The following is a 12,919-nucleotide window of genomic DNA, read 5'->3' on the forward strand; positions in this document are numbered from 1 at the left end:
TTTTCAGGGGGGAGAGGATCAGTATCAAAGGTCTTCTTGCTTTTCGTGCTTATTGGAGGTTACAGGTCATAACTAGATAAGATAACAACAAAAAAGATTATTCTCGGCCACCTAAGATTTTTACATTAAGCTGCAACAACATAGTTCATACTCTGATCACTGACCATACGTACTTATAGCATATTTTCTTTCTATTTCGTTCAGAAACGTTAACAAAGTATCGGCACATTTTTGTCTGTTATAATGCGTTAACGATAATTACATCGTTGCTTTTCTCTTGTTGCTTTTCAAATTTAATGTGCCCCTTGCTTCGAAACAGATTCGGTTTGATGAACCGTACCATTTTATAAAGTTATCGATCAACGCATCGACGCCGCTCTGTTATCGTCGTTGAAGTTTAACTAAAGATTTCACAATGGAGAGCAAAGAAATCGTATTTGCTGAAATGAATGCTTATGTGGTATAGTTTTAAATATTACGTATTCCCGCATATCATCGAAAGAAACGAAGATCCACGAATCGTTCAAGATCAATAGGACAAAGTCACAAAGGTCAGAAGTGCATAATAAAGTGCATAGTATGATAAATTCTCGTATAAACATCGAGAGTTTTTGCAACTTCCGCATTCTTCTTTAAATTGGAGGAATATCGATATAACGTCAATTTACACAGAAAATATCGCAAATAAAGAAACAGTAACAAAAATGAACGTAAATAAATGTACAGTATCAATCAAACAGCATTTGTACATATGTATTTAATCTCACGCTATCCGTACGCGGGAACATACCACAGTCATTCTACCGATAAATTATTTTTTCAAATTCATTATTCACATTTACCGATCCATTCTTATTATAATAACCCCATCTTTTGAAAGTATTCTAAAAAATGGGAAACAAATCGAATGGAAAAGCATGTTTATCGATATTTTTCGCGAATCGCTTCGAATTCAAAAATTTAAATTAAAGGCACAGTGTAAACACGTTGCTTCACGATATGTCGGTGTTGGTTTCGAACCAATCGCATGTTAGTTGCCGAGTGTCTTCTGAACGGAACGTACGTAATCTTTTGCAAACTCTTCGTATCACACGGAATCGTTTTTCGGTGATTGGAGGTTGGAAAATGCGACACGGTTGTAACGACGAATCACAGCGAGGTATTTTCTACGCAGTAAGATGAAAGCGGTGGTGTGTACTAAACGTTTGAAGAACGTCGCGTGGGGGATGTGAAAAGTGTTTTTTTCACAACCTGTGACTAACTGGCCCGTTTTTTTTTCTCGTCACGTTTTGTTGGATACGTCGGGCGCTCAGCTGTGGTACGGGTATGTGACGGTTGAAGATGTTTTGATAGTAAAGATTCGTACGTGAAATTTTCAATCGAGACACAAAGTGTCATCCGTTCGAAGGCCGAAACGGGCTTTGTTAAGTGTATCGGCGGAAAAACAAGCAATTTATGATGGGGACAAGTTTCGGAATATCCCACGTCGAAGTTATCGCGATCGTTTAATCACGACGTTGGGATTGACGAACCGAACCACGTTGCCCGAGAAACGCGAAGCTAGAGTTGACGTTCCTTCAAAATGGGGAATTGTTTGAAACGTTCTGGAAGCGGCCACCAGGATAATACCACTTTGCTGAGTAACAATACTGATCCTCCTACGTTAACTAGCGGTTCTTTGCAAGAAGGCCTTGGACCTCCAATACCTAACAATGTAATTTCATTTCTTCCTATATTTCGACCAACCGTGATTCCATTATCCGAATGGTGTTTATCGTTACATTAATCGTACCTACTGTGTCTCTACCCCATTTCTTTGATTTCATTTGTGTATTTTTAACGATGAAAATATTTTTTGTAAAAATGCTATCAAGATATACGAACGATTATAATAATAATCTATTTTTGTCAAATAAGACGATATCTAGCTAAATTTTCGTTTCTCAAGAAGTTAATAAGATATATCAATGCTAAAAAAATTTGCTTAGTATACTCTAATGAAACTTACTAATGCTTGATTCTGTAGGAGGCAGTTACCTTTTCCTATGCACCAGTTTTCACAAGGGAACTTCATCTTCAACAAATTGGCATCGGTGTTAATCTAGGACCAGGTAGCGAAGAAGAACAACAAGTTAGAATAGCAAAGCGCATTGGACTTATCCAACACTTGCCTATGAGAGAATATGACGGAACTAAAAAGGGAGAATGCGTGATATGTATGATGGAGCTTCAAGTGGGAGAGGAAGTGCGTTATTTACCTTGTATGCACACTTATCATGCTGTATGTATCGACGACTGGTTGCTACGTTCCTTGACTTGTCCATCGTGCATGGAACCAGTAGATGCAGCACTGATTAGTTCGTACCATCCAACCACTTAACACCATGAAGATGGGAAATGGAATAAATAGCTAATCGGTAATCAAACAATATTATTGCTGAACAGAAAAATTGAAAGAAGAACCATTAATTTTATTACCACGTGTAATGGCTTCTAATTAGCAAAGGGACCTTTTCTTGTTAATGGTCGATCATATTTGCCATTGTATCCACCATACCTGCTCGTATGCTAAGTAATAATAATACTTGTATTATAAAAAGTTTCAAATGTCTTCTACATAGGTCATTCCCTCTTACAGGGTAATGTTCTACACATGGATCATTGATAAGAAGTAAAGTGTATTTACGATCAAAAAGCAATCGCCATAGTTGTTAATTTTCTGCTAAATCTAAAGAGTAGCTTTTCTTTCATATGGCTGCAAAAGATACACTATCTAATGCTCGAATTTACGGAGCAACCGAAGATGTGAGATCTTGTTAAAAATACTTTCAGTTGAAGGAAGAATAGCATCTACTTGACTTTGGTGATTTGGTCGAGTAGTTATAGCCAATTGTATGCATTGTGAATATCATAAGTAATATTATGTATCACAAAAAATATCGCACTATGTATATTTTCAACCATATTTATGATGGTTTCATGTTTCCAAATACTAAAAACCTATTTTCGGAATATATCTTGTGGCATATAAAGTTAATCTTATTGTTTTTAAATATAATGCCTCTTATTTTCATGTGACCTGGCCTTAGATTATGAATAATCTTTCTTCTGAAAATAGTACATATTGTAATCGAAGAAATTGTAAAGCAAAGGTATTGGTATTCCGTGTCTCTTATTTATATTCCGAGTTATTTCACAGAAGGAAACAGGCTGGTTGGATTTTATATTTATACTAGTATCTATCGAGTATCATTTATATGTACTTTTTATATACACATAGTTACACTGCATTCAAATTATTTAAAAGTTTAGATTTATTAACCCTAATGGCCTTATCGGCAAAATTTTTATACGACTGTAACGACCATTATACGTATTGTTTCGTTGGTGCTTTCGTCATAAACAGTAGCAACGCAATTATCAAAGTCTCATTCAATGCAGTAATTAAACACGTCTTACTTGAATATTTTTCCGTTGCGTTTTCTTACTAGTAGTAACAATAATCGTGTATCGCAGTAGGTATCTACGTATAAGAAATTCATTCTTTATTTTTATAAAAGTATTCATAAAGAATATACAATTTGGGAGATTTTGTTGAAAAGCATTATAAAATTCAAAACACAATTTCGATTTCAAATGGAGGAACGTAGTTGGTATAACAGTTTAAACTCAATCTATTCCAGTTCGATATAATCGTAACTTAAACAAAAGGCTGCACGATTTAACTTAGATTTCTACATGGACTTAAAGCCCATAAATAAAATTTTCGTAAGAATAAAAAAACTGCAACAGTTATGATGGTTTTCCAGCCCATAACGTTACTAGAAATTGGACGAATCAGTCGATTTCATACATAGAATATAAATGTATATATTCTTTTAAGAGTACATATACGTACATATAGTATATATACATACGTTTCCTACTTGGACGAAAATATTTTAATGTTTTATGAAAGCTTCATGTGTAATGTTAATGATTTGTTTGGAAGAAAAGTAAGCGATGCTGTGAAATAGTGATTTACTGACAAGATATAAATATTCAGATAGAAATTGAATAATAATAATATAAATATTTAGTAACAGCTGACGATTTTTTCAACAATACCTATCCTTACTTTAGATAGATATGCTATTTTGATAATAACTCAGAAATTCATCCTACGAGAATTTTCATATTAGTTAAAATGTAGTGAACAAAACACTGAAATAAATGAACGAAAGATTCAGAATATGTTTATGCTGAAAATAAATAAATTCTTACGTTTCATATATCTTACTATTAAGTATTTAAATAGTTTCTAAAAATTTACTTTGGTGGCGCTAGAAGTGTTAAATACATTCTTTCATCAAGTGAAAGAACATAGACTGTCAACAATTCATTTTCATAACATTTGTAGTACCGTTCGCATACAGTAAGAGCTCCATTAATGAAAAACGTAAAAGTAAATTTTCATTACCACTTCTTGATACATACTTCTAAATCTGCATCTGTATGTATATATGTATATATATGCTGTCCGATGCTATCAAACATAGAATATGTTACTAGCTAGGAACTAAAATTCTAGTGATATAAAGGTTGGAACGTTGCAAAGAAGTAGATGGATACACGAAGGAGAAAGAGAGAGAATGGCATCGCGCAATCAGTGAGGGAGTCTCGCATCGGTCCGTGGGCGTCATCATGGTGTGTGGGTTGAAGCGTTTTTGAGAGACAAGTTTGTTTTTAATCGATAGGACGTAGGCATTTTTATTATTACGGTGATGGTTTTACGGGAAATGCCATTGTTATTCCGCAAGCCGCTATGGAGAAAATCATTGACGCGCGATGTACAATTACGAAATAAATTTTAAGCGGAACGATACAACGGTGCATACGATGTCGAATTCGGAACAAGTTTTTCTTCAACATCGACTTGTGTGGAGATACAAATGGATGGTTGTTACATTGTCGGTGTTACTCGTAACACCATCGAACTTTACAAAAGCCGACAGGATATCGTACGATAGTACCAAGGGTAATCAGTGTCCCGTTGAGTGTTCGTGCCTTGGGAATGTAGTGGACTGCAGTAGCTTACAATTGATCGGAGCACCCAGCGGGCTACCACCATGGACAGAGATCTTGTAAGTAAATAATCGCTCGTTATTCTATCAAGAAGAACGTGCATCATCATGACGCCACGCCGTCTTGTCTTTCACGGATTGTTTCACTTGATTCGTTTCCGAAAATTTACCGAGATGCTACTATGTTCCACTTCTTCGTCTTAACGCTGATTGTCATTTAGAAATCATATAAGTTCATTTTTCTTAATTTTATTCTGTTCCAATCGTTATAACGTCACGTTATAACAATTATCGCCAAAATTTAAACGGGTAACTACATATACCCAGTGTAACATGATCTAACCAGATAAGATAGCGTACCATGAATTTCTAACAAAAACGTTAATGTACACAATAATAACATTGACTTCATTAACTAAACGAAAACAAATACTTTTCATGACATCTTGTTAATTTGTTGTTTTCTCAAATATTTTTATTACTCTTATTGTATTTTTATATATCATATTCTTTATATTCTTATTATGAACTTACGTGTAACATAAATAAATCTAAAAATATAATATATAGTATAGTAATATATAGTATAGATATAGTATATGATTCCATTCTTTAATAAGATTGTGTACAGAATAGTTCATTGAGTAAGGTAAGATAGGCTAGCAATAATAAGAAGTGACTAATTTTTTATTTAAATAGTTATTTTAGTTTAATATTTGTTAAACAATTAATTTATACTAGAGTATTTTAATATTTATCAAAATAGTCTTTATTCTTTAAATTATAAATAAATCAAAATAGTACAGGCAAGACACGTGTGTAATTGTATTCCAAACATGGGAAGATTTTACATTGAAAACAGGTTTTTGTTCCCAAATATGCTGGCAAGGATTTTTAACTATATATAGCAGTATGTACTGACATAAATCGTTTGAGACTACATGGTGTTTAGAGTCAAGGAGATCAAGATCGAAGTGGAAAAATCCTTATCTTAAATTGTCTTAAGACCACTTATATTATCTGCTACGTATAATTGTATTTATAGATATTATGCTTGGCATTATGAAGAACAAAAGATGATATATATATATATACATATATATATTAAGTATAAAATATTTTCTATTAGAAGTAAAATAAAAAAAGTGAAGAAAAAAATTAAAATCAAGATTATTGTTTTCCTTTGTAGAGAGTTAAGAGAGAACAACATAGCTAGCTTGGAGCCTGATGTATTATTACATTTAACTAAATTAAAGGAATTGTGAGTATCTTTTATAAATACCTTTAAAATATTATTTCAATCACAAATATATTTTGAAACAAGAATGTTTTATTAATTGTAATTGATGTTTTGTTTGATAATTATTTTAGAGACCTCAGCGCCAACAAATTTGGAGACAATTTTACAATCATTCTACCAGAAGATACACATTTGCAAGGGCTTAAAATAAATAAAAATCAATTAACGGAGGTACCAGATATGTTTTTTGTTAAAAACATAACACACCTTGCATTGTGAGTATATCAATTAGATACTATTGTATAGTGTATACATAAAACTATTATTTTTAACACAGAAGAAAATAATATTCTGTTTTTGTAGAGCTCATAATTCTATCACTGATATAAATGGAACTGCATTACTTACTCTGCAGCTACTTCAAAATTTGGACATGAGTGGAAATAAAATAAGTGTTATTCGGAATGGATCCTTTCTTGCTCCTAATTGCCTTACACATTTGTATGTATTGGTTACTATTTATTTGTGTAACTTATGATACGTTGTTGTTTCATAACGATAATTACGAAAACTTTCGTATTTTCTATTTTCTTACAGAAATTTGAACATGAATCAAATAAGGATAATTGAAAACGGAAGTTTAGATAATCTAACTTCGTTGGAAGAATTGCGTTTGAATAAAAATCACTTGACGCAGCTGAAAGATCTCTTTACGAATTTGAAAAAATTGCGTATATTGTAAGAAATTGTTTCGTATGATCTTTTGTCGTTTATTATTACTTGTGTTTACGATGATGATAAAAGTACGATATTCCTTTTGTAGAGAAATAAATAAAAACGAATTGCAAACGATCCAAGGACTTAGTCTTACAGGTTTAAAAAATTTGAAAGAATTACGTTTGAAGAGAAACAAGATTGAAACGTTACATGATGGTGCGTTCTGGCCACTCGAAAATTTGACGATCCTGCAACTTGACTTTAACATGTTAACCGTTGTGAGAAAAGGAGGCCTTTTCGGATTAGAGCATTTACAAAAGTTAACGTTGTCGCACAATCAAATAGGCACCATTGAAATACAAGCATGGGATAGATGCAAAGAAATTGTGGAGTTGTTAGTAATATTTTCATCCCATAATACATATAATATACAATAAGACGATTATAATCGAGAATTTGATTGCAGGGATCTGTCGCATAACGAAATGAAGAGTATTGAACGAGATACTTTTGAATTTTTGGAAAAATTAGAAAAGCTCAAACTGGATCACAATCAAATTACCTATATTTCGGATGGTGCATTTGCTTCAACTCCTAATTTGCAGATATTGTATGTATAGTATAGTATAATATAATACACTGTAATGATATAAGACCTTGTGAAACTTTCAATAACTATCTTTTTATTAAAGGGAACTAAACTTCAATAAAATTTCATACATGGTGGAAGATATCAACGGTGCCTTTGATCCACTTGGACAACTATGGAAACTAGGATTGGCGCACAATAGAATAAAGTCGGTAAACAAAAATGCATTTACCGGACTAAGTAGCGTAACTGAACTGGATTTAAGCGGAAACAATGTAACGAGCATTCAGGAAAATGCATTCGTTTCAATGACTAGCCTAACGAAACTGAGAATGAATACAAGTAAGTACGAATGTGAAACGTGTTCTTTTGTGATACGATTTAAATCGAAACGAGGTACTCAAAGTATTCGAACGCAATTATCATGTTTTCTTTACATGCACAGGAGCTTTAGTTTGTGATTGTGGCCTGCAATGGTTAAGTATGTGGTTACGTGAGCACAGTTACAGTGATGCGGAAGTTTATTGCGGGTTTCCACATTGGCTACAAGGAATGTCGTTGACTCAGCTTCATCATAAGAATTTTACATGTGGTTAGTATATTATACTCTAAGTTAGAATTCATACGTAACTTTACCATAAACTAGTAACTATTAACGAGATTTTGTGTGATATTTAGATGAATATCCAAAGCCAAGGATTATTGAAGAACCTAAAAGTCAAATGGGCATTAAAGGAGATAACGTGACGCTAGTTTGCCGAGCAACGAGTACTGCCAATGCACCACTACATTTTACCTGGAAGCATGATAACGTTGAAATGGATGATGTTAATCTGCAAATAAACACCGATTCTATGGAAAACGGTGTAACAGAGGCATCTTCCATTTTACATTTTACTAATGTTACACACGCGAATGCTGGGAAATATCAATGTATGGTAACCAACACATACGGAACGACATATTCCACAAAAGCAAAAATAAGCATTTTAAGTAAGTTTTCATTTTAAATAAGTTAAGTAAGTTCCTAATATGAAACTGTCAAATGTAAGTATAAAATGTTTTATCCTCGTTGTAGTTTATCCATCATTTTCGAAAATTCCGCACGATATACGTGTAATCGCTGGAAGCACTGCTCGACTCGAGTGTTCCGCGGATGGGCATCCATCGCCGCAAATAGCGTGGCAAAAAGATGGTGGTAACGACTTTCCAGCGGCAAGAGAGAGAAGAATGCACATGATGCCTACTGACGATGTACTATTCATCGTCGACGTGAAAACAGCGGATAGTGGCATTTACTCGTGCACTGCGCAAAATCTTGCTGGTTTAATCGTCGCGAATGCTACTCTTACGATACTGGGTAAGTGTCATGTGCTTTTACACAATACAGTTACAATTACTTAATGTAGGCAAAATTCAATCGGATTTATGATATCTAACTTTTTCTTCCAAAAGAAACGCCATCATTCGTAAAACCAATGGAAAACAAAGAAGTGACAATGGGTGGTTCGATCGTATTGGAGTGCATGGCAAGCGGTATGCCCAGACCAAAGTTATCATGGCGTAAGAATGGAAATCCTCTGCAGGCGACCGAGCGACATTTCTTTACAGCTGAAGACCAACTACTGATAATCGTCGACACTAAAATTAGCGACGCTGGCAGTTATGAATGTGAAATGAGCAATTCATTGGGTAGTGTCGTTGGTGCATCTCACCTTACAGTGAAACCAGGTGAGAGATCTTCAGTGAATTAGATCTTTCTTTCAAATTTGAAATAAAATCTAATAAAAAAATATTGTACGTGTTGCAGCTCCGATATCAACTCCTAATCCTATGTCGGTAAACGAGGATGATATACTAGGTTTGATAATAATCACCGTTGTATGTTGCGCTGTTGGTACATCGATAGTATGGGTGGTTATAATCTATCAAACTAGAAGACGGTTGAATGCTCTTACTCAGACTAGAAATTCACAACCGTCGTCAGCTATAGCAGCTACGGTAGCGGACACGCAAACACATATATATTTGGAAACGAGTTCGCAGCATAGTAAAGACAGCGGTACAGGAGACAGTACCAACCCTAGTAGCGATCAGTTACAATTATGTTTACCCGGTACGTACAAATATTTTTGTCATTTGTTCCGTTTCATCTTTCATTTTATTCTCGTCTTCTGTTCCTTTTTATCTTGAAATTTGGCTATTTCTATTTGTAGAAGAGATCGTTACATGTTCAGTGAACAATGAGGAAGAAACAAGTGCTGTGGTGAATGTAGGAGCACCGTTGTTACGATACACGAATCATGAACGACAGGTCTTGGAGAACAAAGACTGCGCCGTTTAAAAAACAAAAATTTCAAATATGTCTTCATCATGATCGGTTCGTCGCAGTCCGTGCATAAACGTTCTTCTTTACCATGTGCAAAAGAACGATTGAAAAATCACAAACGATCGAACGTTGTTTCAGCCGTTTGATAACAAACTATTTGCTACAGCAAATGTGCAATTTGTCAATCCTCGTGTGTCATGAACATTAATGTCGTGGTGTACGATAGGGGTACAAGCGACAAGGATCCCGATCATTGTCGTATTTATTATAAAAACGTTTGTCAGAAGAGCGATACGTAAACTAGAAAGTACTAATGACGTAAGATTTGTAAATATTTAAGAGTAAGGACTCATCGTAATTAGTGTGTAACTGAGTGCCGTCGAGGAAAGGGTAAAATAATAAGAGTATGTTGACACTGGGAATTACCGTAACCCGCAAAAGCCACTTATATCGTAAACCAGTCTTTTGTGATAGATATTTATTTTTAGGATTACTTAATTACTATTAGATAATGTTTGTATTTATAGTGCCCCATGACGTCAGTTTGTCTTAAACGAAAAAGAAGAAAAAGAAAAAAAAACAGATGAAATGAGAAAGAGAAACGTACATACGTACACAAGTTCACGCACACGTATTTTACATATACAACAAACGCGTTAATTGTGTATACATATATACGTACGAGCGAACGGGTATGCGTGTACAATTGTTACGCACCAAAGTGCTGATATGTAGACACTTCATGATTTGTCTTCCTCTTTATTTTTTATTCATAGCTAATGGTTACGTCGCACCTAGATAAACACTTTGATACAATTTAATCCGATAACGATTGCTCATCACCGATAGATATCAATACCAGTTTTCTAGTATCTGCCTGTGTATTATCATCGCTTAAAGTCAACGATTTTCCTTTAGTATTTAATTTACTAAAATTTATAGCGTCTATACATGAAAAGAATACTATATTTATTATAGTAATTTCATGAAAGTTCGCAAACGTTGTCACGATTGCGTTTTATCGTCGTTTTGATCGAGGAGAAATTAATAGGAGAAAACACTTTCTTCCTTCGTTTTTCTTCTATCAATAATTTGTTTCTTGTGTATTCGTGCGTTTTAATAGAAAATCTAAACGTAAGATAAGTAGATTTGTAATTAGTTGAGCGATCAAGCGATAAGACGACGGTAGCTGTGTAGAAAAACTTCAGTGGATATTATCGTTTTTGTGAATTTGAAGTTCATTTGTGATATTACCGTGCTGCGCACATGCAATTTAAAATGACCGTGAACATACATGGTATAAGATATGAAACAGGAAAACGCAAATCTTTGGTAAAAGCCGACGCTTGCAAAAATTATTATTGTGATACTTTATCGTTTCGCTATCATGTCGCGGTTAAAAATACATCCTTCATAATCATCTATATTTTTTTAAATCATATAATTCGAGAAAGCGAAAGAGAAAAAGAAGATTAAGCGAATATTGTCATTCTTGGTTGACGCGATACAACGCATTATATCGCGTAGTAACGTATCACAAGCGATAAATGGTTGTTCGGTCTACGATCAACTTCGTTCATTAGTTCTTTCCCTTTTCGTCATCAATGACTTGTAGCATGCGTCGTTTTTCATTCTACGGAAGATTTTTATCAAATATACAGTTATTTTGTTCTGCGAAAGAGAAGAGGATGAAAATTCAATGTATCGTCGCCGGTGGATTCAGGAATGAGTCGCGAACGATTGCGAATTAAGATTGCGTCCAGCAGGCCAGCAGATCCAGTGGGATCGTGCAAACTTACCACTGACAAGTATTAAACCGTATTTTGCCAATAAACAAGAGAATCTGTCGCGAAAACGTTGATTGACTCGTGCCTGTGTGTGATACACCGAATAAGGTGTCCTCGTTTAATTCAGTATTTTTCCTTGTTGTTACGTGGTATATTATAAACAAATACAAGTAATCTATCAGAATAATGTTATATAGTCAGTCAACAAACAAACTCCCTCATCTTTCCTCTCTATTAACATTTCGTTTCGTTTCTTTTCTCTTGAGCTTTATTTACCAAACGAGCATACTTTGTTAAAATATACAATTGCTGATACATGTACATGTACATTCATAGGAGAAAGAAAGAAAAAAGCAGACGGATTCGGCAATCTTCTTAGAAACATTAAAACGATACGCCAGCGTATCATAACCATTTGCTTTTTTTTCCTTTCTTTCTTTTCTTTCTTCCTTTCCTTCTTTCTTTCTATATTCTTTTTTCCTTTTTCTTTCCTGCTATCAATGAACGTATCTGTGCGGGTGTACATATTTTGCGCGATTGCAGCCATTTCTCGATTTCAAATATTCCTGTTTACACTACATCGGTGATCATGAAAACACGCATCACACACATATACAAGTGTTCCCACGAGATATTAGTTCTCTAAGGGTTAAAAAATACTAGATTCGCATTCAGATGAATTCAGAATTGATTTTTTATCATCAATCTGTTGGCGTTGATGTCAGTCATGAACGATCGATAGGAACGAAACCCCTTCGATGATTTTGTTACGCATTCGCGATTAGAATCGTTCGAAGAAAATAAAAGGACGCGATGTCCGATTCGTTTAAGAATTAAGATCTTAAGAGAAAACATGATAAGTACTTTTTTCTTGATTTTTCGACGTTAATATCGTATTAAAACCGAAAAGGAATATTTTAATATAAAATAATTAGAACTGGAAAGAATCTGACAGATATGGATAGCCGGAAGTATGATTGTTAAGATAAAGAAAATTTTAATATGTTCAATACTTTAATAACTTCAAGCAGTGCTTTTCAAACTATGAATAAAATGGAAAAATATATGTTTGGAATAAATATTAAATAAAAGAACAATTTTGATAACGCAAGATTAATTAATAGCATAGTGAATTTTAAAACTACAGCATGATAGAAAAGAGATGGGAAATATGCTTATCGTGTTTTTCCTCTA

General features: G+C 34.0%; 2 protein-coding genes across 3 annotated transcripts; both read left to right on the forward strand.

Moving 5' to 3' along the window:
* The first annotated feature begins 1,076 nt into the window (after window positions 1-1,076).
* Window positions 1,077-4,082, forward strand: Rnf11 (Ring finger protein 11). Of its 2 annotated transcripts, XM_033336737.2 has the most exons (3): window positions 1,077-1,714; window positions 2,027-2,417; window positions 2,639-4,082. In XM_033336737.2, exons 1-2 carry the CDS (start codon window positions 1,583-1,585, stop codon window positions 2,378-2,380), a joined length of 486 nt encoding a protein of 161 aa, XP_033192628.1. In that variant the 5' UTR covers window positions 1,077-1,582; the 3' UTR covers window positions 2,381-2,417; window positions 2,639-4,082. The 2 variants fall into 2 exon arrangements, with proteins under 2 accessions (XP_033192628.1, XP_033192627.1); XM_033336736.2 differs by having other exon boundaries at window positions 1,080-1,714; window positions 2,027-4,082.
* A 446-nt stretch (window positions 4,083-4,528) lies between these two features.
* LOC117158115 (leucine-rich repeats and immunoglobulin-like domains protein 3) lies at window positions 4,529-12,672 on the forward strand. Its single transcript, XM_033336700.2, has 14 exons — window positions 4,529-5,123; window positions 6,253-6,324; window positions 6,435-6,578; window positions 6,667-6,804; window positions 6,901-7,041; window positions 7,127-7,414; window positions 7,487-7,630; window positions 7,713-7,951; window positions 8,055-8,201; window positions 8,288-8,602; window positions 8,688-8,969; window positions 9,065-9,340; window positions 9,420-9,725; window positions 9,826-12,672. Exons 1-14 carry the CDS (start codon window positions 4,828-4,830, stop codon window positions 9,951-9,953), a joined length of 2,916 nt encoding a protein of 971 aa, XP_033192591.1. The 5' UTR covers window positions 4,529-4,827; the 3' UTR covers window positions 9,954-12,672.
* The last annotated feature ends 247 nt before the right edge of the window (window positions 12,673-12,919 follow it).

This window comes from Bombus vancouverensis, chromosome 6, assembly GCF_051014615.1.
Source record: "Bombus vancouverensis nearcticus chromosome 6, iyBomVanc1_principal, whole genome shotgun sequence".
NCBI classification, from domain to species: Eukaryota; Metazoa; Arthropoda; class Insecta; order Hymenoptera; family Apidae; genus Bombus; species Bombus vancouverensis.